The following is a 26877-nucleotide window of genomic DNA, read 5'->3' on the forward strand; positions in this document are numbered from 1 at the left end:
AGGTGTAAACAGCTCGTGCTCGAAAATCTCAACTAAATCCATGGTTGTTAATTAGCCTACTCAAGATAATAGAAGGAAAGAAACATTTCCGTTTCATATTTTTATTGCATAGGAAAGGATATATTTGATCACTGGGCGGCAAATTAGTTGTGGTATGCCATAAAAACATATAGAAGAAGAAGTACTTTACGCAGCTTTGGCGCGTTGTCCCCATGGCAATCATTCCAACAAGGATATCCACAGACCACACGAGGGTGAATTTATTCATCTCATCTCGCGTCTTTAGTCTCTTTATCATAACATTACAAGGAGGACACGTGCATATACTACAGAGGTAGCTAGAGTTGTATTTACTTTGCAAGTTTATTTTTTGATGGCTAGCGCTGACAGCTTTGTTGACAGCCTAACGTTTAGCTAGCCTGCATTGCTAGCTTGTTGTTTATTTATGCCTAGCTTGCTAGCTAACGTTAGTAGTTACTACAGAAAATATGTGAATGAATGTGGCCTTGAATTTATCCTGTAAGTTAACTGCTGCTAGTGTTAGTGTCAGTTTTGCACATGATTAACTGCTGTCCGTCGAGTCCCGAGGGCTACACTGATCTGGTTGCTGCCCACGGGAGATCTCATCTCAATCGATCAAAGGCCCTCCATTCATGTCAACTCTGCCTCGGCTCGTGCCCTGAGATCAGGTTTAGAAAATACTTGTTGTCTCTCTGTCTGTGTGTGTCTGTGTGTGTGTGTGTGTGTGTGTGTGTGTGTGTGTGTGTGTGTGTGTGTGTGTGTGTGTGTGTGTGTGTGTGTGTGTGTGTTTCTCAACAGGAGTGTGTGTGTGTTTCTCAACAGAAGTGTGTGCATACTGGAACTGAGGCAGAAGTGTAAAAGGAGTAAAGCCTTGCTCATGAGGGATTGTGACTGGTGAGCAGAGAAGGACATCTATACTTCTCGATGTCTTCATTGAGAGAGAGAAAATCACATGCACATTTAGATCTGGTCTCAGGGTCTAGCTAATAAACAAACCCCTGGGGTGTCAGCAGGCCTGCTCGGGGAATAGATAGCCTGCTCGGGGAATAGATGGCCTGCTCGGGGAATAGATGGCCTGCTCTGGGAATAGATATCCTGCTCGGGGAATAGATGGCCTGCTCGGGGAATAGATGTCCTGCTCGGGGAATAGATGGCCTGCTCGGGGAATAGATGGCCTGCTCGGGGAATAGATGGCCTGCTCTGGGAATAGATGGCCTGCTCGGGGAATAGATGGCCTGCTCGGGGAATAGATGGCCTGCTCGGGGAATAGATGGCCTGCTCGGGGAATAGATGGCCTGCTCGGGGAATAGATGGCCTGCTCTGGGAATAGATGGCCTGCTCTGGGAATAGATGGCCTGCTCGGGGAATAGATGGCCTGCTCGGGGAATAGATGGCCTGCTCTAGGAATAGATGGCCTGCTTGGGGAATAGATGGCCTGCTTGGGGAATAGATGGCCTGCTTGGGGAATAGATGGCCTGCTCGGGGAATAGATGGCCTGCTCGGGGAATAGATGGCCTGCTCTGGGAATAGATGGCCTGCTCTGGGAATAGATGGCCTGCTCGGGGAATAGATGGCCTGCTCGGGGAATAGATGGCCTGCTCGGGGAATAGATGGCCTGCTCGGGGAATAGATGGCCTGCTCGGGGAATAGATGGCCTGCTCTGGGAATAGATGGCCTGCTTGGGGAATAGGTTTCATTTAGGCCTATTTATATCCCTCTTTACTTTAATGAGCTCTTAAAGTCTAAAATATTTCATTGAGGTAATATATTTTTGTATCTGTCATATAGTTACTTATTTGTGGAAAGACTTCAATGACATTTCATTTCCTTTGACTTTACTCTTTACAGCTTATTCACTTCCCTTTTTCAGACGTTTCTGGTGGTTGTTCTGTGAACGCTTGGCTGAAGCTGAAAAGCATCCACTCTGAGGCAGGGTCTGACGAGCCATCATGGTCCGCCTCACTATGGATCTGATTGCCAAATCCAGCTACGATTTGAAAAACAAGAGAAGCTACTCACTCCCACAGTACCTCAAACTCACTCACCTGAACTTCTCTAACAAGAACATAGAGGACATTGTAAGTACGATACTACAGTTACCAAAATGAATATAGGCCAGCTATGTTTTGTTTCTGTGCTTCTCTCTTTTAGCTTCTAATGCGCAGAAGCCCTCCAAACTGTGAGTAGGAGCTTGTCCTATGTATCCAGTTTAAATGTTTGCCGTCTGTGTTAAAGCTTTGGCGATACGTTCATCTGTTTCTCCATTCGTGGATCTTTCTTTCCGTGCATGTGTGTACATCTCAATCTTATGTTTGTGTGTGTCTCTCTCTGTGCCATATCAGCTACCTGGAGGGAAAAAGCATCATGGTGATGGGGGGGGTTAGAGGAGCTGAAGATGCTCTACCTGGAGGGCCAGAGACTGCCCAGTGGGGAGAAGCTACTCTTTGACCCCAGGACTCTCTTCTCCCTCGCTGTAAGACCCAATAACAAACCAACTACATCACCAACCACATCCTACAGTAAAGGAGATTGTTTCAGCTCATTTCACACCACAATTGAAATGCAGGTTGTGCCTGTGCACCAGGATTCCACCATTGATCTCATGTTGCTCTTTATCGGTAATGTCATAATTTCCATCTCTGAGCAATCGGACCATATGTATATGTTCACAATCTGTATTATGTCCTTGTCTGGAAAAGGTCTCTGATTTCCGTAAGGAAACTGGTCCCTGTAAAAGCGGTATTGTGCTGAGTTTGATGATGTTAAAGAGAGCTCTGTGGCACTTTCTGGTCTCACAGATCAACCAGGGCTGTTTACTCCTTAGACTCTGGTTAAACAAACTGCAAATCTCACATTCTTGTTTATTTTGATAATTAAAGAAATTGCAGCGCAAATGTAAGAGCTCCAGCTTTTTATCAATGCTTCCAGTTAAAGGAACTGAAACTAAGATGAATACCAAATTTGAACAGGCGTATTTAATACAACAGCATTTAATAGAACCAAAGCAATCTATTGAACCATTTTACACTGTTAATCAAGGATCAATAATATATACTGGTTGTAAATATTATTTAAGTAGTTGTTCAAATGTTTTGCCATTGTATTTACAAAGTAGATTATCTTTGCAGGAATCTTTAGGTGTCTTGAATATCAACAGGAACAACATAGATGATGTCAGAGATCTTGCCGTTCTAAAGAAACACACATTTCTTTGCTGCAGACAACCAGTTACAGGACATGCAGGTACGGTTCCTCATGAAAGCGCTACTACTGATGGAACTAATACCAGTCACCACTTACTCTACTCTTTACCAACGTGACAAAAGTGTAAACTGTGAGCATGTTGTGCGATCAAAATAATGACCCACATCACAGCAACTATGCGTGGCGTTGTGTATCAAAATCAACATGCTCGCTATAAGCGGATCAGGGTAACATGAACATAGCAGCGCTGCCCTCTGTAAGTGATGTGTGAAATGATATGGAGAGCAGAGTGCTAAAGAACCAAATCCTGCAAATCCCGCCAGAGGTTCCCAGTCTCTGCGACTCGCACAGGGTCAGAATTATTCAACAAATCAGTGGCCTCGTCCCCCAGGACTGCCCTCGCTGACAGCTTTAAAACAAGCGCAAATTTCTCTCCTTAGGGGGCTGATTTTTCCTCTTTCTCTGTGAGTCCAGCATTTGATACCTCCTCCCCAGCAGCACCACTGAACTTGATGGGAGATTCATTAAAAGCAAAGATATGGTTTCTGCTCGCTGTGTTGACCTTGAAAAACGACCTGCTGTGCGTTCCCAAGGCTCCACTTCTGAGGGGGGGGAATAAAATCTCTCTTTATGGATCTGAAAGGCTTGATGGCTGAATCATTTTGAAAAGCCATTTCTTGATCCACACTATAATGTCACTTTGGGACGTGGCATTGAAAGCACACTGTTAGTGTGGGTAACATTGGCACTCAACATAAATGATATTCCACTGAGAAGAGGAGATTACCCTCTGCAGGTAATTGCTGTACATGTGTCAGAGGGAGCTTTCATGTTCTCATATTTAGTGGATATCTCCTTTAATTTATACAACCCCTCGCCACTATTGATCCTACAAAGACAGCACCATGAAGGATCAATCCCTCCTTCAGCCCAGTGTGGTCAGAATCCCCAGGAAGCATTATGGATTTTTAAAATAGATTATGACAGGCAGTCAGCCAGGGTGACAAATGGGCTGGTATCTATCGAGGCTGTTAGCACCGCACGAGGACCAGAGAGGACGGGGGAATCGAAGTGCTGGTCAAATACAGGTTCATAACTGGCCAATCATTAAGTCCAGTGAGGAACCAGGGCCCAGCAGCCCAGCACAGTGCTCATCCAGCCTAGGCTGCTCTAGTCTTCGCACCCCCGCGTGGGGGGCAATTTGGCGCTGGACCGCTCCTCGCCAGGGCCCTTGTGAGTGACGGCCCTGACACGATCATTTATCAAAGCCTGGGAGCGCGCCGCGCCGAGGGGTCCCCACTGAACTGATTGCAGCGCGGGCTGGAAAAGTGGAAGCGCTTTGGCCGAGACAGGAAGGCAATGAACAATCAGAGCGTGTCCAGAGAGTATTCATATTTCCAGGCTTGGATTAATGTGCCTTTAGATAAACATACACTGCGGGGCAGGCAACACGCTTATTAGTCACATGACACCAGCGACTGTTTATTAAAACAAGCTGATGTGTTGTTTGCACCTTTTCTCTTGGACTTTGCTCTTGGCAGTACAACCTTTGAATCGTGTTGTTTTTGCTGATAGTATGACTTTCCCACTGGAGAGTGGTTTGTTGATAACATTCATTGTATGACTTCTTATACTTTGTTGAATGTACAGTCTGTAGATGCATTATAAATGAATACTTTTGAGTCCTCCATATTCACTTCCTCAAAGGTTAAAGTGCCACTTTGTTTCCACACTTTGTCACGTAAAGACTGTACAGAGACTCTACAATGGTATATAGTGTCCAACCCCTATACATTTGTAAGTACAGTATGTTCAACATAAGTATTTATCTTGTGTGCTTTCAGGATTTAGAGGGGGTGTTTAGTCAATGGCCTCTGCTGCATCGAATGGATTTGAGTGGAAATACTGTCTGCCACAAACCAAAATACAGAGACAGGCTGATGACTGGGTGAGTAAATGGCCGCTGTCCGCGCACCTCCACCAAAATGACCGTAGGAATTGTATTATGCATTTTACATGAGGATCTTTCAAATAACTGATGCCTTTGACCTAATTCGCTACAATTGCAGAAAATATATCAGCTCTAAAACACATATGGTACGTAAATGAATTGTAGACGATAGTAATATTGTTTTTGTAGAGGAACTTGATGGGAAGGAAATTAACGAGTTGTCCAGGCAGTTCCTGATTAACTGGAAAGCGTCGAAAGACGGCAAGAAAAAATGGAAAGATGAAAGCATGAAGACCAGCCAGATCACCTTACCTTTACTGGTAAGATAATGTACTGTTATATCCAGATCACCTTACCTTTACTGGTAAGATAATGTACTGTTATATCCAGATCACCTTACCTTTACTGGTAAGATAATGTACTGTTATATCCAGATCACCTATCCCTTTACTGGTAAGATAATGTACTGTTATATCCAGATCACTTATTCCTTTACTGGTAAGATAATGTACTGTTATATCCAGATCACTTATTCCTTTACTGGTAAGATAATGTACTGTTATATCTTTATGACTGGCCAGATCACCTATCCCTTTACTGGTAAGATAATGTACTGTTATATCCAGATCACCTATCCCTTTACTGGTAAGATAATGTACTGTTATATCTTTATGACCGGCCAGATCACCTATCCCTTTACTGGTAAGATAATGTACAGTTATATCCAGATCACCTATCCCTTTACTGGTAAGATAATGTACTGTTATATCCAGATCAACTATCCCTTTACTGGTAAGATAATGTACTGTTATATCCAGATCACTTATTCCTTTACTGGTAAGATAATGTACAGTTATATCCAGATCACCTATACCTTTACTGGTAAGATAATGTACTGTTATATCCAGATCAACTATCCCTTTACTGGTAAGATAATGTACTGTTATATCCAGATCACCTATACCTTTACTGGTAAGATAATGTACTGTTATATCCAGATCACCTATCCCTTTACTGGTAAGATAATGTACTGTTATATCCAGATCACTTATCCCTTTACTGGTAAGATAATGTACTGTTATATCCAGATCACTTATTCCTTTACTGGTAAGATAATGTACTGTTATATCCAGATCACCTATCCCTTTACTGGTAAGATAATTTACTGTTATATCCAGATCACTTATTACTTTACTGGTAAGATAATGTACTGTTATATCCAGATCACCTATCCCTTTACTGGTAAGAGAATGTACTGTTATATCCAGATCACCTATCCCTTTACTGGTAAGATAATTTACTGTTATATCCAGATCACTTATTACTTTACTGGTAAGATAATGTACTGTTATATCCAGATCACCTATCCCTTTACTGGTAAGAGAATTTACTTTTATATCTTTGACAGGCCAGATCACCTATCCCTTTACTGGTAAGATAATGTACTGTTATATCCAGATCACTTATTACTTTACTGGTAAGATAATGTACTGTTATATCCAGATCACCTATCCCTTTACTGGTAAGATAATGTACTGTTATATCCAGATCACCTATCCCTTTACTGGTAAGAGAATTTACTTTTATATCTTTGACAGGCCAGATCACCTATACCTTTACTGGTAAGATAATGTACTGTTATATCCAGATCACTTATTACTTTACTGGTAAGATAATGTACTGTTATATCCAGATCACCTATACCTTTACTGGTAAGAGAATTTACTCTTATATCTTTGACAGGCCAGATCACCTATACCTTTACTGGTAAGATAATGTACTGTTATATATTTTTGCATCCTTCTGATAATAGAGATATACAGAACAAATATTTAAACCTCCATATTATTGACAGCAGTAATGAAGAACCTCTTATTACAAATATTTAAGAGACACTCACTTTGTCATAACTTTAAAAAGTGAATATCCCATGTTACCGCCATACACTTTTCTCTAAGGTCCACCGCACCGCAGTCCCTACTTTGGTCCTGTTGTGTGTGTCCCCGAAGTATTGTCAGAACTGTGACAAGGTGTGTGTGTGACTTTGTTTGTGTTGCATCAGACTTCCACATGGGCCCACATCCTTCATACAACTATAACTACGGCAACACCCTGGGCAAGAAGAATCCTCTGGAGGGGGCGACCCAGCAGGAAGTCCGCTCCGAACACTCACAACTGGAGAGCGCAGCAATGAGGTACCGTAACAATCTATATTCCTATCATCCATATGAAACATTAATGAAAAAGAGATTGAACGAGTCAAAAACTTGCTGGATGTTGCATATTTATTAAAGTTCCAATGCAGTCGTTTTTTATTTTTTTTATCTCAAAATCATTTCTGGGTAACCTTACTGTGTTTTTTGTAAATGTAAAATGGTCAAAAAGAAACAAAAATGGCCTTTAATAAAAGGGGTAACAGTACAGTAGTGGAAAAGTAGGAAGATAAAGTGGCAGCAGCAGCAAAGGTTTCAGATCAAGATATCATCATTGCCTGTCACCAATACAATCAATTAAATGGTCTCTTCGGTCATTTATTAGTACCGTTTTTTAATACATCCATATGGGACACAAAATTGTGGAAACATTCAGTGTTTTTAGACTGTTCAATATGACAGATTTAGAATACAGTGGCTCTTCCCACCCATGTTTGATAATTGATTCATTTCTTCATTCATTCATTCATACAAAAATGAGAGCCAAATGTATATCTCAGTTTGAATAAGAACGTGTATTTAGTTGGTATAAGTGATTTAAACATCAACATGTTTCACTTAACTGTTTGTTTCATTTTGTATACATGCTTGACGAATGGCCTGCTATTTGTCAAATGCTTTTTTGTTGTTGTTGCAAATAAACACTTTTCTGTCGGCCTGGGGTTGACCATCAGTACAATATAAAAACTTCATACAGTGGCTTTCTCTTTAATATCCAATATACATTGTTTTATACTTTTTCATACCATATCACACTTAAACATGATTTAAAGAGGTTGATGATCTGGTCAGCTTTCTCTCAGTTCTCCCAGGCCACGGAACCTGAAGAAAGTCTGAGGCCTGTGAGACAGACATGCCAGCTCTGATAACACACACACACACACGCTGATGACCCTCTCACGTCTGACCCTTACCTTGCACACAACACACAGCCTACCACTGCTGTCGTCAAACATCAGGAGCGGACCTGACCCCTGAAAATCTCACTAGGAAGGAGTCTACCCTAGGGTCTGTCACTGTTAGTGACTGATGGACTGTGGTAGAGGCACTTTATGCATGATACTGTATATCTACTACCTGCACTCTTTGCCCATGGCAATGGAGTCTGTTGAAATTATACTCGCCAATATTTGCCCTGTTGAAAAGTGACAAATTATTCTGATTATGTTGTGCAGTGTAAATAAAGGTAGTTTCGTTTTTTTTATATTTTGTACATCAATGATAGTTGGTTTTGCCTGTTTGTTGTGTGTACCTAAGTGTACTTGATAAGAATGTTTAAAATACCTGGATTTTGGAGTGTTAGAGCGCGACGTGTTTATTTATGAATTCCCCATGCTGGGAAGTCTCAATTTCACTTGATAAAAAATATTTATTGGATTTTTCAAATAACATCACCAATTTGGGAAGTTACATCCCATAACTCTATATCGAATAAATCCACATTTATAAATCCAATCTGAATTTGTTTTATTCCAAATAAATCACTTGGAATAGCTTCAATTTGAGTTGTTACTATCTGGTGTCTTCGGCAGTCTATTTTGTCTGTTCCTGTTGTGTAAAGGACATGTTTTGTGGGACACCAACGGTATGTAATGATGTCAGATATATATTTATTTAACCTTTATTTAACTAGGCAAGTTAGTTTAGAACAACTTATTATTTACAATGACGGCCTATACCGGGCAAACCCGGACGACGCTGGGCCAATTGTGCTCCGCCCTATGAGACTCCCAATCACGGCCGGTTGTGATACAGCCTGGATTCGAACCAGGGTGTCTGTAGTGACGCCTCTAGCACAGTACCTTAGACCGCTGCGCCACTCGGGAGATATGCACTTGATTGCGCACCATTGTCATTTTATAAGATTCTTGTAGAATAAATGGTGAATGTTTTCATTTAACAGAAGCCTTGGTTAATTGATCAACCATTTATTAAAAACAAAAAAGTAATTTTAGAGCATCAAATCAAATGTTATTCGTCACATGCTTCGTGAACAACAGTGAAATGCTTGCTAACGGGCCCTTCCCAACAATGCAGAGAGAAAATAGAGAAATAATAGGAAAGTAATGACACGCAATAATAAAAGTTATAATAAATACACAATGAGTAAAGATAACGTGGCTATATACATGGTGTACCGTAGAGGCGCAGGGGTACGAGGTAATTGAGGTAGATATGTACTGTACATATAACAAAGTGAGAGCTAGTAAACAGTATTGCAGCAACAGTTGTGATGAGTAAAAAAAATTGCAAACGGGGTCAATGAAGGTAGTCTGGGAAGCTATTTGGTTAACGATTTAACTAACTATTTAGCAGCCTTGTGGCTTGGGGTAGAAGCTGTTCAGGGTCCTGTTGGTTCCAGTCGTGCATCGGTACAGCATGCCGTGCGGTAGCAAAGGACATATTAATTGCGTGATAACCTAATGCATATTGCCTGCAGTCCCTCTCTCTTAATGTGGAAATAATCCTCCAACACAACACAACCAACACAACAAATCCTCGCCGAGTGAGGAGTAATATTGGGTTGGTTATTGTATGCTATAAGTCCCTGTCTAAATTCCCTGCGCACGTCTAAATGGCCTTTTTAAAGTATGTCGAAGTATAAAGCCTGAAAGATGTGGGGTAATTAGGGAACGAAGCTTACTTAACCCTTTTTGCTCTGCCTCATAATTAGTGGTCCTCCCCGAAGCAATTCTGTTACTCCATCCTAACAAAAACAATGTTTATTAAGAACCGTCTAAGGATATAGCCTATATTATGAATAATTGCAATCATTCATTTGCCGACATCTCCGTTTGCGGACCCTGGAAATCAGTGATTAATTTATGAGTCGCAAGTATTTCCTCATGTAGGCCTGTGTTGATTGCATTGTTCAAAGTTTGTTTATTAGCCCTAGCTGTTTCATGGAAATCAGACTATTTTTCTACCTGCAACTCAAGGCACCCAGGCAATTAGTCAATTTTGCATATCACCTTACCCTCTAGTCATCTTGTCATCATGGTCTGCTGCAACCATTGGCGTCTGCAACATTAGCACCAAAATATTTGGGACTGTTTATTTGGGAATGTACCTGATATAGCCCCCTTGAAGCCTTTAGAAAGCAAAGCAGTGACCGAGCACTTGGGTAGGAAGGCAGGTATACCAGTTGACGACCCATATCAACGTAATAATACAGATGTCCCCACTTTATTGACGTGACCATAATATGACAAAAATACATGGTTTGCTCACTTGTGGTTTTGAGAGAGGTACCGTCCCCAAAATGGTGTTCGCTAGAAAAAATGCTGCCTCTGGTGTTGAAAAGGGGTCCCTCCTCTCCCCTCTGACAGAAACAAGTTGTGAAAGGGAAAGAGCAGAGTCTCTCCCACTGCCAGGCAGTCTTAAGGGCTTATGATTAATTACTCCGGAGTCTAAGAGTTGTCAGCTCTTTGGGTATCCAATAAATTAGAGGCTCCTGAGAGTTTTACGCACACACTCAGGTGAGCATGCATGGACACGGACCACTGCGCACCTTTTTCCTCGGCCGCGCCTCTTTATAAAGATTATCTGTACTTGGAGCGGCAGGGCTACTTTCCTCCACCTCGTATTGTAGCAGCAGTGTAGTCTGTGTGATGCACGATACCTCTCTGCATTGCCTTGATGTCGTTACTCAAGACGGCGTTTTTGGGGAAATTTGAAGGTAAGTTCTCCTTATTTTCATAGACGACATGGCTTGGAATACATTCAAAGTAATATTATTTTCAGAGGGTTATGAGGTGTTTTGATTTCTTGATAACAGCATCACCATCAAGCACAGTCAGTTATGTAAACATATTTAATGATGGTGATGGAACGTGCACGATAATTGGTATTATTTACATGAGTCTGCACCACACCAAATAATGATGCAATTGCCATAGAACTATTTATTATATGTTTCACATTCTTATGTCAAATTGAACTTGGGAAAGCAGCCGCCTTAGGTCAAGGTTAACCCACGTGGGTCTCACTATGATTCTTTTTCAAATGCTTTATTGCAATAATGAAGGAACAATAACACACGATTATATTTGATATTTGATTGACATTCTTCACAACAATTTAGTAATGTTGTTATGGCATGTTGATTAAGTACATGTTGCCTATATGCGCAATGAATACTTTATATGGGTATTGCAAATTTAAGTTTACTCAATAGGCTTAATTGGATACAGAATTTGTTGCAGTACTATTTTACCATTAATCTTTTTGAAAAGGCCTAAATATTCAACGGCATGTTTATACACAAGTTCAGAATGCACACAGTTCAAGACAAGGATGAGGATTTGATATGCCTGCCTTAATTTATGTTCAGCAACTAACTTGGCCTGTTGCAGATCATTTCAATGCATTTGCGCACACTGGTCAATATACCTACATAAACTTGTACTATTTCTGTAGGCTAATGTAGGCTTATTATAAAATACAGAACTTGTTATATTTCAATTACAATCTTGGCATTTTCAGTTTTTTTAATGTAATAGGCAAGGGAAAATGTACATTCATCAACAAGACATATGTTACCCGTCAGGTTTATAAGTGCTCCCTATATGGTTGGAAGACAGACGATCCGCATGGATAGTGGAAATGGCCCAGTGACAGTTATGGATGAGAGTCCCACATCTAGCCCCAGCTCCAGCCCCAGTCCTGACATGCTGACCACCGACAGTCGGCGTCCGGGGGCCCTGCAGCACTCCAGGGTGGTCCAGGCTGGTGGGCTCGGTGGCAGAGGGCGGCCGGCAGCAGCCAACGCAGCGCGGGAGAGGAGTCGAGTGCAGACCCTGAGAAGCGCATTCCTGGAGCTACAGAGGACTCTTCCGTCGGTGCCACCGGACACAAAACTGTCCAAGCTCGACGTGTTGATTTTGGCCACCACTTATATTGCCCATCTGACTCGGACCTTGCAAGAGGAGGGGATGGAGGAGGGAGAGAGCAATAGACAAACAGAGGCCTTACACTCGCTGAAAGGTGAAGGTTACCTGCACCCTGTGAAAGTAAGTAGGCCCAATACATTTTGACGTTGAATTGATATCGAAATTCCATTTGAAACTAACCTGACAAAGTGTGTCATAATTGTGTCAGCTCTATTCAATATACCACATAATAGAAAAAAAGTGATAATAAAAAAATAGTTAGCTAACAATAATCAATCATGCGTGCATAAAATGCATTTAGCCATCATTGCACAACTTTTTATATTACACAGATCTTTAAAATGAGTAGTCTTCCTATTATGCTTAATAAAATTATATAGAGAGGAATGGCTATTATGGGTAATTGAAAGCACCAATTTGCACCATAAATTGTGTTCAATTGTAAGTCGCTCTGGATAAGAGCGTCTGTTAAATGACTAAAATGTAAATGTAAAAATGCAATTAAACATTTAAATTAAATATATTGCTTAATGTAATGTGTGTGTGTTCAACTGAAGAATGACTTAAAATAAACTTAGCAACATATTTGTTTCTTCATTTTATTAATTCTATTTTCAGGTGCAATGAAATCAGTTAACTGCACTCCCTAAATCATTTGTTCTCTTTTTATCTCAACAGAAGTGGCCAATGCGATCCAGGTTATACGTCGGCGCCAGCGGTCAGTTTCTGAACAATTCAAAACAGACAGAAAATCAAGGCGCATCATCGTCAACCTCGCAGACATAAATCTATCCACTGCATAAGGGACTTGTAATTTAGACGAGCATTAATTAGTACGACTCTTTCAGCTACATCCACCCATGAGGACTTATGAAATGGACAGGAGATTCGTCGTCTTACAGTGCTTATTATTTTTATTTATCAAACAACTGCTTTTGACTTCAGTATTTTCGTGTAAAGGAGACAGTCACGACTCTTTCAATAGTAGGAACACATTGTAAATTAATATATTATGTATATAAAATCTGAGAAAGCCTGAATATTGTTGCTCTTATTTTGGCCATGCTGTGTTTCTGCTCTGCTTTCTGCTGTTCTGTGCCTGTTGGAGATATTATTAACGTGTGTATGCTTTTTAGAAATTCCGTATGCGGTGTAATGAACATTCGCACTAAATGCATGTGTGAATAACTTAACATCTGTCATGTGAAGTGATCTGTCAGCCTCTTCATCTTTTTTTATTACGTAAATGGTTGTAATTATGTTTTTTTGATAATGACTTGAGAAATAGAAATAAGACATGTCTCCCACTCCATCGGTTGTAAATAATTTTACTGAGATGTATTTGTTTTAAGTGGCCTAAATAATAATGTTCTGTAATTTAAGACAAGCTTTATCTCTTAACAATCAAGAGGGATTCAATTTTATTATTTACCTAAAAAGGGAATTATGAGTTGACATTCTTTGGAAATATGCCATTTTTTGCATGTATGTGCAGTCAGATATATATTTTACACAAATGCACAATTTTGCAACCACAACAAACTCATTACAATAAATGTTAATCCATTTCAAGGCACATACTGTGTAATGTATTATAGGCCCTAAGCCTATTCAAAATGGCAGTGTCTCTTTCAGTGTGGTGTATAGTGTGTCTAGATGCCGCTTTCAAAACAATGGGAACTCGGAACTGGAACTCGGAAATCACTGAATTCCGACTTCAGTGCGTTCAAAACAATTGGGAACTCGGAAAAAACTAGCTCTGACTGGGAAATCGATTTGAACGTTATCCAACTCCGAATTCCAACTCGGGAAGTCGGGCCTCTTCTAGAGCTCGGACGTCCCGACCTGAAGATCACTGAAGTCATGATTTGACCTCGGCAAGAGGCCACTTCTATTAAAGGGAAAGTTCGGGATTTGGGCAATTAGATGAACTGGATATAATTTTTATGTCTCTGTGTTCAGTTTTAAGTAAGCTGCCAACTACCGTTAGCGCAATTGTTAACTACTGGAAGTCTATGGGAACAGCTAGTAGGGGAAATCGATAAAGGGCCTCATTGCCAAAATCCCGAACTATCCCGTCAAACTATAGCATAACTTTTGAGATAATTCTGGCATTATGAAGTTGAAATCGAATGGTCAGAGATCAATTTAGAAAGTGCACGTTTATGCAGCCTACTCAGACACTTACACTGCTGAAATGTGCAAATTGGAGACTTAGCATAATATTCAAAAGAAAAACTGATAGTTATGGTTTTAAAGGCCCAGTGCAGTAAAACAATTGATTTCCCTGTGTTTTACATACAATCAGTGGCCAGTTTATTTGGTACACCCATCTATACTGAACAAAAATATAAACACAACATGTAAAGTGTTGGCCCCATGTTTCATGAGCTGAATTAAAAGATCCCAGAAAATGTCCATACGCACAAAAAGTTTATTTCTCTCAAATTTTGTGCACCAATTTGTTTACATCCCTGTTAGTGAACATTTCTCTTTTGCCAAGACAATCTATCCACCTGACAGGTGTGGCATATCAAGAAGCTGATTAAACAGCATGCACATTACACAGGTGCACCTTGTGCTGGGGATTTTTTTTAAAACACAAAAGGTGCAGTTGTCACAACACAATGCCACGGATGTCTCAAGTTGAGGGAGCGTGGAATTGGCATGCTGACTGCAGGAATATCCACCAGAGCTGTTGCCAGATAATTCAATGTTCATTTCGCTCCATCGTTTTGGAGAATTTAGCAGTGCGTCCAACCAGCCTCACAACCTCAGACCATGTGTAACCTCACCTGCGTGATCGTCTGAGATTAGCCATCCAGACAGCTGATGAAACATGTATGTAATAAAGCCCTTTTGTGATCAAAAACTCATTCTGACTGGCTGGGCCTGGCTCCCCAGTGGGTGGACCTATTCCCTCCCAGGCCAACGCATGGCTGCGCCCCTGCCCAGTCAAATAAAATCTTTACCTTTGCCAAGATAATCCATCCACCTGACAGGTGTGGCATATTAAGAAGCTGATTAAACAGCATGATCATTACACAGGTGCACCTTGTGCTCGTATAATCATTTTTAAAAATGCAGTTGTCACAACACAATGCCACAGATGTCTCAGGTTTTGAGGGAGCGTGCAATTGGCATGCAGACTGCAGGAATGTTCACCAGAACTGTTGCCAGAGATTTTAATGTTAATTTCTTTACCATAAGCCGCCTCCAATGTCGTTTTAGAGAATTTGGCAGAATGTACAACCACAGACCATGTGTAAACACGCCAGCCCAGGACCTCCACATTCAGCTTCTTCACCTGCTGATGAAACCGAGGAGTATTTCTGTCTGTAATAAAGCCCTTTAGTGGGGAAAAATTCATTCTGATTGGCCTATGCGCTCCCATGGCTGCGTACCTGCCAAATCATGTGAAATCCATAGATTTATTTCAATTGACTGATTTCAAGTTTTAATGTCACATGCACAAGTACAGTGAAATGCCTTTCTTGCAAACTCAAAACCCAACAATGCAATAATCAGTAACAATGTAATACTAGAAAAAAACAGGAGAAGAACTGTAACTCAGTATAATCATTGGAATTGTTGCATGTTACATTTATATATATTTTTCAGTATAGTATCGGGTTGGACCCCCTTTGCCTCCAGAACAGCCTGAATTCTTCAGGGGAATGGATTCTACAAGGTGTCAGAAACGTTCAAATGTTTGGTTTCAAGGTACAATTGATACAATTTGCTACAATTGGTGTCATGGGACCTAACGTGTGCCAGGATAACATCCCCCACACCACTACACCACTGCCATCAGCCTGTACCGATGACACTAGGCAGGATGGGGCCATGGTCTCGTGCTGTTTACATCAAATCCTGACTGCCTTCAGCATGACGCAACAGGAACCGGGATTAATCGGACCAGACGATGTTTTTCCACTACTCAATTGTCCAGTGTTGGTGGTGGCGTGCCCACTGGAGCCGCTTCTTCTTGTTTTTAGCTGATAGGAGTGGAACCCGGTGTGGTTGTCTGCTGCAAAAGTCCATCCGTGAAAAGGGCCGACGAGTTGTGTGCACCGAGATGCCATTCTGCACACCACTGTCGTACTGCGCCGTTATTTGCCTCTTTGTGGCCCGCCTGTGAGCTTGTACGATTCTTGCCATTCTCCTCCGACCTCTCTTATCAACGAGCTGTTTCCGCCCACAGGACTGCCGCTGACTGGAAGTTTTTTTGTTTGTCGTACCATTATCGGTAAACCCTAGACACTGCCGTGTATGACAAGCCCAGGGGGACGTCCGTTTCTTAGATACTGGAACCGGCGCGCCTGGCACCGACGATCATACCACACTCGAAGTCGCTTAGGTCACACGTTTTCCCCATTGTAACGTTTAATCGAAACAGTAACCAAATGCCTCGATGCCTGCCTGCCTGCTTTATAAAGCAAGCCACGGCCATGTGATTCACTGTCTGTAGGAGCGAACCGTTTTCATGAACGGGGTGGTGTGTCTAATAAACTGGCCACTGAGTGTGTATTTCCACACTACGATGATAAAGCCCTTTTAGTGTAAGAGCTGTTTTAAAAGACTGCCTGACATTTCTGCCTGTTTTGGTGGGATGAAGTTTTGGCCTGCCTGACAGTTAATAGACCAATAAGAAAGAGAGTTCCAAACCTCTCGGCCAATAACAGCTTTTTTTTCACCTTTCCCCTCCCCACTCAGACCACTCCCAGACAGTCATAGAAAAACTATTTGTTTGAGAAATTGCTATTTGCTAAGCCATCTTTTTGAAAATATTAATTGAAAACTTGTTGTTACCCAGAAATTATTTGATAATGAGATCAAAACGGCTGCATTGGACCTTTAATTCAAATGCAAAATTGCCAAAACACAAATACAATTAAAACACCGTTTTCAAAAGTTATAAGATAGACCTATTTTTTTTTTAAATGCATGAAATTAAATTAAATGTATGAAATGTATGCATTCACTACTGTAAGTCGCTCTGGATAAGAGCGTCTGCTAAATGACTAAAATGTAAATGTTAATAATAGGTAAAACTTTGTAGTGTGTTTTTGCTAGTTGCCTGCGTGATGTGAGCTCAGACTGCGCATGCCAATAACGATGAAGCAGGAAGTCTTATCTTTCTTTCTGGAAGAACAACGAAGGAGGACACATGGAGTTTGTATGCGCTCGCACCAATATTGTTTTTATGAGCAACAACTTGTTGAATTCCCCGTTCATTCGACAGGTAGGTGGCTAATAACATTGGGCAGTCGGTTTTATTCAAAAATAATGCACATTTGTGTTTTAGCTAGCTATATAAAATACCAGAACACTAGCAATAGTAGCTAACCTGAATGTAACGTTTCCGCAGTCAAAATAAGGATTATATCCATCCCTCTAAAAATGGATTCGAAATAATTTACGTAGTTTTCTGTAATGTAATCGTCCTGTTTCAATGATACAATTGTATTGACTAGGTTAGTAAGCAAACCGTTTCCTTGCTACTGGTGCACTGCGCTCGAGGGCCACGAATCAATGCCACTGACCACGAGAGTTGGCAAGCTGGCGTGGCCATAATGTAGTTAGCGCTAGGGTAGGCGAGAGACTGGTAATGTATGCATATTGTCTGGCGAAGGATGCAGCTGATTATTTAATTCTTTAATAATCATTAATTTAGTTTGCTAATTAACCACTCCCCCCTCATGTTTATGCTCAAATTGGTGCAGACATTTAAGGCACTTTTGTCGGTGCATGTGGTCTTTTGGCAATCACATACTATGGATAATTTTACCAAAATAAGTTGACGTTTTACTCTTGGATCTTAGTATCATGTGTGAATGGAATGGGCCCATTGTCAAAAATAAATCATGACTCATCGAACGGTGTATTTGGGCCTAAATGTCCCAGCAGTATTGTAATAAATCATACTGTCAGCTGCTTGTCCCAGATCCGATGATAAATGGACCCTTTGTCATTTTGGCCCCTATTGTTAGTTAGGTTACTGCACACCTGCTCTGGTCACCGATCATCGGATACCATGGTGGTCTGTTAATTGTCTTCGCAATGACTTCATTGAGGAGTCTCGACTTTGGACGTCTCAAAGGAGTAAAGGTTTTGGTTAAGGTCGTGATCTGCTGTTGAACCTTCCTTGGAAAGGCTGCAGTGTGGGCTTTCATTGTGCAATACTCCCAAGCTGTGTTAAATGTGCCCCCTGACCCTAAGTTCATTAGTCATTTTAGCTGTCTAGTTGTTCTGAGTGCATTGGCTATTCCTTCAGTACAGCTTATCAATGCAAGATAAAAACCAATAGTGCCACACCAGTTACATGGCAATTACTTGGGAGTACTATTTTTGGATGTCACTCAGACTTTTTCAAAGTGCAGAATGCTTCCCATAGATCTGAATGTGGCTCTTAACATCTGAGCAGTAGAGTTGTGTGCTATCTGAATCCCAGAATTAGCAGAACCTTGAATCTGGCAAACTCGACAGCTGTGTAGGCTGACGGAAGTGTTTTTAAATATACAGCAGCAGGAATTTCACTTCAGGTTTTATGTATTTCTCTTACAGCTTTCATGGACTTGAAGGGGGTTGAAGGTTCCAGACACGCATACATCCTTTGTTGTACTGGAGTGAGTCGTCCATTCTTAAACCAGGGTTTATTAAAAGGCCTAGAATTCGCTATGCTTTTCTGTTCTGACAATACTGGAGTTGTGATGAGTTATCATTTTTGCCGTTTACCCATCTGACTAAATTGGGTTGCTGAGACTAACTAACTGAACTACCAGTATAATCACAACACTGACCATACCACAACTGTCAGTCAAATTTGATTTATTATTTTTGTTTTTTCACAGGTTTGTCTTTTGGGGACAGATGGTGCTGGCTATGCCAGTAGTGTACTGAGGTGAGTTCATTACTAACTATAAGCTATGCTCTGCTAGTCGGTTGTTCTGCTGGTATTGTGATGACTTCACACATTTGCCGTTTACCCATCTGACTAAATTGGGGTGTTGAGACTGTGACTAACTGAACTACCAGCATTATTCACCATTTCAACCCACAACCTCTCGATTGGAGACCAATGATCATCAGTATAACAATGTTTTTCTCCCACAGATTTGATTGGCTGGCAGGGTACTGAACACGCTATTGAAGAGATCTACATCAGGGGTGTCACTCATTCCATAGAGCCTAGTGTCTGCGGGTTTTGAGTTTCTTTCAGTTAACCTCTATGGGCTAGGTGGGACGCTAGCGTGCCACCCGTGGTGCACTCCATCAACAGCAGGTGCATTTCAAGAGCGGCAAATTTGAATCCAAATAAATGTCAAAATTCAAATTTTTCAAACATACAACTATTTTACACCCTTTGAAAGATAAACATCTCCTTAATCTAACCACGTTTTACGATTTCAAAAAGGTTTTACGGCGAAAGCATAAATTTAGAGTATGTTAGGACAGTACATTTACAAGAGTTGTGTGTAATGTTTTGTCAAGTCAAAGACAGGGTCACCAAAACCATAAAACCAGCTAAAATGATGCACTAACCTTTTACAATCTCCATCAGATGACACTCCTAGGACATTATGTTAGACAATGCATGCATTTTTAGTTCTATCAAGTTCATATTTATATCCAAAAACAGCGTTTTACTATGGCATTGATGTTGAGGAAATCGTTTCCCTCCAATAACCGGCAGTCAAGTCAGCGTCACAAATTAAATAATTAAAATTAGAAAACATTGGTAAAATATTATATTGTCATTTAAAGAATTATAGATTTACATCTCTTGAACGCAATCAACTTGCCAGATTTAAAAATAACCTTACTGGGAAATCACACTTTGCAATAATCTGAGCACTGCGCCCAGAAAAATACGCGTTGCGATACAGACTAGACGTCATGTTGGGGAGATCAATAAAATACTATGTAAATAATCCATTACCTTTGATTCTCTTCATCAGATGTCACTTCCAGGTATCACAGGTCCATAACGAATGTAGTTTTGTTCAAAAAAGCTCATCATTTATGTCCAAAAATCTCCGTCTTGTTAGCACATGATCTAAGCCAGCCGGACTTCTCGTCATGAAAGAGGGGAAAAAATATATTTACGTTCGTTCAAACATGTCAAACGTTGTATAGCATAAATCATTAGGGCCTTTTTTAACCAGAACATGAATAATATTCAAGGTGGACGAATGCATACTCTTTTATAACGTATTGGAACGAGGGTACCCAACATGAACTCGCGCGCCAGGTGTCTAATGGGACATCATCGTTCCATGGCTCTTGTTCGGTCAGATCTCCCTCCAGAAGACTCAAAACACTTTGTAAAGGCTGGTGACATCTAGTGGAAGCAATAGGAAGTGCCAAAATATTCCTCAGCCCCTGTGTTTTTCAATGGGATAGGTTTAAAGTCAATACAACACATCAGGTATCCACTTCCTGTCAGAAAATGTCTCAGGGTTTTGCCTGCCAAATGAGTTCTGTTATACTCACAGACACCATTCAAACAGTTTTAGAAACGTTAGAGTGTTTTCTATCCATGTATAATAAGTATATGCATATTCTAGTTACTGGGTAGGATTAGTAACCAGATTAAATCGGGTACATTTTTTTTATCCAGACGTGCAAATGCTGCCCCCTAGCCCTAACAGGTTAAGGCTTAGACAGCCAGGTGATGGAGTGACCTTAACTCATCAATCGAGTACAGGGAGCAGCGAAAACCTGCATACACTCGGCCCTTCGTGCAATGAGTTTGACACGCGATCTACATCTTGTTTTTGGTGAGTAAGGCCTATACCTTCCTTTTCCACTGGCATTAACCAACTAGTATACAACCAGCCCACTTTGGCTGTTTGAAATGTTTTCACTTCGGTTAATGTTGTGATGAGTTATAATTTTTGCCTTTTACCCATAAGACCATTATTGGGGTGCTGACAATGTGACTAACTGAACTACCAGTATTCTGAGATTTTACATTGTCTATCAAATTATCATTTTAATAAGTTTCTGTTCTTTCGTAGAGTTAATGGGCCAGGATGTATATTGAAGACTGATGTAAATCTTGCCCTGTGGTGAGTAAAATAAAATGTTTTTTATTTATCTGAGGACCAAATGTGTCTTTGATCGGCAAATGTGCACGAAACTGGAGTTGTGATGAGTTCTACATTTTGCCGTTTACCCATCAGACTAAATTGGGATGCTGAGAATGTAACTTCCTGAACTACAGTATAATTGCTTGCATATTGTGCCTAACTACAATCAAATGATAGTCATGCTAATAGACTGTTCTTCTCTCCTAGATTGGGTTTGATCCAGTATGTGGAATATGAAGACTTAAATCTCAACCCTATGGTGAGTGTCTGATGGCTAAAAGTAGCCAATTGTTTTCCTTCAGTCTTCTACTGGAGTTGTGATGACCTCTCACTTTTGCTGTTTACCGATCTGACTAAATTGGGATGCTGTGACTAACTGAACTGCCAGTATTAGCATTGATCATTATAGGTAGATGCAGAGAGCATAGTGGGTCAATTTCCACAACTAAGAGTGTTGAAGCGTGAGCATCTCGCTTAGCTCAATATCTGCGGTGCACCTCGTGGCAGCGGCATTGCAGGGTCTACCTTCAATCATTAAACCTGCAATCCCTGAGTAAGTTTTGAGACTTCTTATTTCATCATGCAGGATTGTTAGACCTGCAGTAGGGGAGTTATTTCCTGGGTTGTGAGGTGTCAACTAAGATTTTCCTACCCATGTTAATTCATTTTTAATGGAATTGTGATGCCTTTTCTGCTAATTTACCCTGCTGAAAAGCCATTCATTTGAATTACCAGCATTGTAACTAAACCCACAATGGTGGAAGGCTGTAAAGTAGTTTTAGGTTGCTGGCTAATCTCAGACAATGGTCATTTGCGTTTAACTGATTTCTTCTATTCATTGACACAATTCACAAGGTTTGGAAAGCGGTGCATGTACTCCTTCACACATGTGACCCTGGAGACCTAAACTATCACCCTATTTTCAACTTTCTTGTCTGTCAAAAAAGCACAGCCTTGGTCTGACTCCCCTGCCTAAATTTAAGGTTAAATGTTTGTTTTTAATCAGATTGTATTCTGCGCTGTTATGAAATAAAACATTTTATGGTACATTAATCGCAATCTTTTTTTCTGCCTACATTGAATTACTGTGTCAAATTACACATGAACTATACTGAAAAATGAATGGTACAGTTCATGTAAGGAAATAAGTAAACTGCAATAAATGCATTAGACCCTAATCAATGGATTTCACTTGGCTGCAGGTGCGTAGCCATGGGTTGGCCTGGGAGGGAATAGGCCCACCCAGTCAGAATTAGCTGATGAAACAGTATTTGTCTGGGTGGCTATCGCAGGTGAGGCCGGTCGGATGTACTGCCAAATTCTCATTCAATACTGTGGTGGACATTCCTGCAGTCAGCATGCCACTCAACCTGTGATGTGGCATTATTTAAAATTATCCCAGCACAAGGTGCACCTGTAATCATGCTGTTTAATCAGCTACTTGATATGCCACACCTGTCAGGGATGGATTATCTTGGCAGAGGAGAAATGCTCAGTGAAGCTTTTTGTGCGTATGGAGAATTTCTGGGATCAACACTACATGTTGCGTTTTATATTCTTCTGAGTAGCTCATTTCACCATTTTAAATTCAATTGGATATGTAAAAATAGAAACATCCTTTTACTTAGCTGTGGCGCTATTCTTCAGTGATGTAGCTGGCGGCCCCGGGTGCGTAGGTGTAGACAAAGTGCAGGATGCTCTGTTGGAGCTGCTCCAGGATAAGGTCTCTCCTGTGGAGAGCTTCCAGGTCACACAGGTCACAGGGAAATGCTGCGTCGGGTGGGATAACGAGCGCTGAGGCTCCTGTAGGTAGAGGGAGCAGTCCCCAGACCAACTATCAGGGAAAATCTAGACTGCAGTCCACACTGACTGCTATTACTAGAGCAAAGAAGATCATGGCCAGGATACTCTTGCCTGTAGCTACTGCAATAACATGTGACCGATAATGTGATTTGACTATAGATGGCCCCTGTAGAGATCACTCACTGACATTAAAGCAAGACCTGGGCATGGCTGCGGGAAGATGTTTTGTGTTCGGGGAGGGGGATTCTTCACCCCGCTCTGCTGATTGTATTTTTCTCCCCATATACAGGAGTATTAAAGACTTAGTGCACTAATTTGGGGTGGGGGTCATTTTGTATTTTTGATATGGGGGGGGGCTGCAGCATGGCTATGGACCTAGGGGTGTGGCACCATAGTCCCTAGACAAAAGGTTGGACTGTGACATAACTAGAAATGGTGCTGAATCTGGAGGGGTTTGTTCTTGGACTATCAGTTAGCCAGGATGTGTGAAGGTAGGTGATTTCAACATGGCAAATGGGATCTATGAGTTTGGCTGCTGACGTGGCCTTCGGTCCTGTGTGTCATACCATGTCTGAGAGTGATGGAGTTTTCACACAGCAACACAGCGATCACTGCATCCTCCTCCAGCACTGTGCTTCTCAGACACAGCTTACTGTGGGCCTCGGCCAGGGAGATCCTGGAAGAAACATGCCAATAGACATTTTGTAGAAGTAAACAAATGTTTATTTTTAGCTAAGAGCTAAGCAGAATTTACTGTGAGTAATGGTACAGTTACTAACTGGCAATGCAAAATCAAGCAACGACATACACTGTAGGAACAGGCCATCAGATCTAGAAAAACCTGTCTTTGTTAGCCTTTTATTTAAATATCTATATAGTGCCCCTGATGAAATTGGGTTTATTTTTACTGTTCACTTTCACAAAATATTTTCCAAACTATACGAAAAATAGTCTGGACCCAGGCACCCATTTATAGGTTCTGTAAATGAATGATTGCGCTCCACCTTGTGGAGAAATATGACATTACAGAGAACACTTCGAAAGCACAAAATGCTGCAGGTGCCCTGAGAATTAAGGGCTTTTTCTCTTACACATTGTTAAATCAGTGATTTGACAAATGCCCAAGTTAAACACTACAATAAGTAAAAGGGTGATGTGTATAAATATTAAACATGGTATTTTTTTAATTAATAACCCTCAGCATGTGGTAGGCCCTTACAGTAGCTTGATGGAGGCCACAGACACCTTTGCACCATGGCCCGAGTCTGACCGGACCCTTCTGCTGGCCATGTAATAGCCATGGATCATCATCTCTGCCCCAGGGCTCAGCTCTGTCTGGATCCTCTGGGTGTAGGCCAGGAGCTAGGGGAAGGAAGAGAGCACAATGGTAAGTCATGTTGTCTGTCACAAAGCATCTAAGTGTGCGGATGTATTTTATGTGTGCCATATATTACATGAAAAGGTGAAAATCATCATTACGTATTGTGTGATTTACCTCCTGGTAGTCCTGTGTGGTGAACTGCATGCAGGATGGGTAGAGGGGCTCTCCGGGCTGCACTGCCTGCCTGAGGGTGTGCATCGTCTGGGCTAGCAGGGCCTGCTTTCCCCCTGCCTCCCGACACAGGATCACCAGACCAAAGGCCTCAGCCAACTGGGCAGGGACCGGGCCCATGTCCTACACACACAATGGATAACATATTTTCATGTGGCTGGTAGCTAATTTTGAAAAAATACTTTGACCTACTAGCTTAACATATTTAACAGTACTATATTTACCACTAGAGTACTGTTTCTTGTCCATTCTGAATTGGCACTGAGGCCAAAGTGGAGGAGAACCTGAAAGCGTTTGTTTGGGCAGCAGCCTGTTCCATGAGTGGGAGCAATTAACTACTTCCTCTGAAGAGAGTAAATTGTCTCCCCTTCCTGCTTTGCCTACATAAAGCATACGCCTAAACAGACAATTGGCTGGCTCAGAGATTTGACATTTCGGGAACACATATTTGCCAGTGCTGAGTGCTATTGGCATTGTGTGGTAGGAGAAAAGGTTTCAAACTGCTCACATGGAATAGCGTTGTTCCAGAACCACCATATCAGACAACAACCCAATGGGGACACATCGGGGGCACTCATATTTATCAAGTGCAGTAGTCCAATAAATTTGAATGGTAATGTAAATTAAACAACTATGACCCACCACTGTTCCCAGCACTGTACTGTCAGTCCTGGTGGTCTTGTTTGAGGGAGCTGTGGAGTCTGCCAAGGCCCAGAAGCTGCACTGGACAGGGAAGGAGATCTGCTGGTCAGCATCCTCTCCATACTTCTTCCCTGGGATGATCACAGACACTGTCCGACTCTCCAGAGCTGGGTGGGGAAGGAGAGTGGTCAAAGGTGAACTAACTGTTGGGGGTGGATAGAAGGCAAAGTCCCAGTGTGAAACCAGTCCCTTGGGTTATACACTCAAATAACCTACTCTATACTTTGTCACAGGAGGTGCCATAACGTTTCTTCATTGTTGCATTGCTTTGACAAGACAACACATTAGCTACAGCTGTATCAGACTGGCCCCAGGCCACAAGGTAAGCAGGGCTCTGTACCTGACTGAAGGGCGTCCATCTTATCCTTCCTGTGGTGGCCCAGGTCCCCGAGCATGCAGACGCCCCCGGTGGCCAGCAGGGCGGAGCCAGCGTGGATGTTAGCCGTGCCCGCTCCGTGTTCATCACGAGAAAGAGAGGCAAACATCTCCCCTGTCGCAGGGTGTCTCACCCCACGGCCAGCCAGGCCCAGGCTGTACGTCATCAGCCTAAGACGGGGGGTAACGGAGGCTGGCTCTCTCAACTATTCATTTATGCTGTTGACTTGAATATGGGCATAGTACAATTTTACTGTAGTGTTATTGTTTTGGTAATTTGGTCATTGTATTGTGCTTCCTAAGAACTTGGTTGATTGATTAATTGACTGAAGGATTATAATGCAGGACCTGTCCAGTATGAGTGTGTCAGTAGTCAGGGCCAGCAGGTCCAGGCAGTGCAGTGAGTCTGGGTTGTCCTCCCGGCCCTGGACCAGGCTGAGCAGCAGGCCCAGCTTCAGAGTGCTGTACAAGCCCGGGGGAACCACAGGGGAGCCAAACGTGTTAGCCACGATGGCAGAGAACCTCCAGGGGGAAGAGGCTGTTGCTGTCAACAGGGCCTGGAAGTTAGAGCTGATGGTGCCTGTGTCTGGGGGTGTGTTTGAAGGAAAAGTTGAGGGGTGGAGTGAATCTACTGGACTGAGGTGTTGTCATCGAATATACAATACCAGTCAAAAGTTTGGACACCTACACATTCAAGAGTTTCTTTATTTGTACCATTTTCTACATTGTCGAATATTAGTGAAGATATCAAAACTATGGAAACAAATCATAATATATTTTATTTGGGATTCTTCAAAGTAGCCAACCTTTGCCTTTGACAGCTTTGCAAACTATTGGCATTCTCTCAACCAGCTTCACCTGGAATGCTTTTCTAACAGTCTTGGAGTTCCCACATATTCTGAGCACTTGTTGGCTGCTTTTCCTTCACTCTGTGGTCCAAACCATTTAAATTGGGTTGAGGTCAGGTGATTGTGGAGGCCAGGTCATCTGATGCAGCACTCCATCACTCTCCTTCTTGGTCAAATAGCCCTTACACAGCCTGGAAGTGTTTTGGTTCATTGTCCTGTTG

The 26877-nt window shown here is 41.7% G+C and overlaps 2 protein-coding genes and 1 long non-coding RNA gene across 9 annotated transcripts in view; 2 read left to right on the top strand and 1 right to left on the bottom strand.

Moving 5' to 3' along the window:
• On the top strand, positions 1-13591 carry LOC106590412 (transcription factor 24). Of its 6 annotated transcripts, none has more exons than XM_014181413.2 (11): positions 1-334; positions 844-915; positions 1892-2099; positions 2364-2494; positions 3150-3264; positions 5070-5173; positions 5366-6798; positions 6920-6943; positions 7239-7371; positions 11939-12401; positions 12960-13591. In XM_014181413.2, the coding sequence occupies exons 9-11, from the start codon at positions 7247-7249 to the stop codon at positions 13065-13067; spliced, it is 696 nt and encodes a 231-aa protein (XP_014036888.1). In that variant the 5' UTR covers positions 1-334; positions 844-915; positions 1892-2099; positions 2364-2494; positions 3150-3264; positions 5070-5173; positions 5366-6798; positions 6920-6943; positions 7239-7246; the 3' UTR covers positions 13068-13591. The 6 variants fall into 6 exon arrangements, 4 of the variants coding, with proteins under 4 accessions (XP_014036888.1, XP_014036886.1, XP_045567004.1 ...); XM_014181411.2 differs by lacking the exon at positions 6920-6943 and having other exon boundaries at positions 5366-5776; positions 6775-6798; XM_045711048.1 differs by lacking the exon at positions 6920-6943 and having other exon boundaries at positions 5366-6888.
• mcmdc2 (minichromosome maintenance domain containing 2) overlaps positions 12200-26877 on the bottom strand; it is an 18079-nt gene continuing 3401 nt past the window's right edge. For both annotated transcript variants that reach the window (XM_014181388.2, XM_014181386.2), the window contains exons 7-14: positions 26157-26394; positions 25774-25979; positions 25374-25540; positions 24675-24854; positions 24399-24541; positions 23746-23855; positions 23001-23179; positions 12200-12307 (exon numbers count right to left, since the gene is read on the bottom strand). In XM_014181388.2, the coding sequence (XP_014036863.2) occupies positions 23013-23179; positions 23746-23855; positions 24399-24541; positions 24675-24854; positions 25374-25540; positions 25774-25979; positions 26157-26394 (1211 nt within the window). In that variant the 3' untranslated portion in view covers positions 12200-12307; positions 23001-23012. The remainder of the gene's footprint in view (positions 12308-23000; positions 23180-23745; positions 23856-24398; positions 24542-24674; positions 24855-25373; positions 25541-25773; positions 25980-26156; positions 26395-26877) is intronic.
• LOC106590415 (uncharacterized) lies at positions 17432-22423 on the top strand. The gene is made up of 7 exons (XR_006762744.1): positions 17432-17526; positions 18849-18910; positions 19136-19185; positions 19398-19566; positions 20905-21064; positions 21305-21355; positions 21584-22423. It is a non-coding gene; the product is annotated as an uncharacterized lncRNA (long non-coding RNA).

This window comes from Salmo salar, chromosome ssa29, assembly GCF_905237065.1.
Source record: "Salmo salar chromosome ssa29, Ssal_v3.1, whole genome shotgun sequence".
Lineage (NCBI taxonomy): Eukaryota > Metazoa > Chordata > Actinopteri > Salmoniformes > Salmonidae > Salmo > Salmo salar.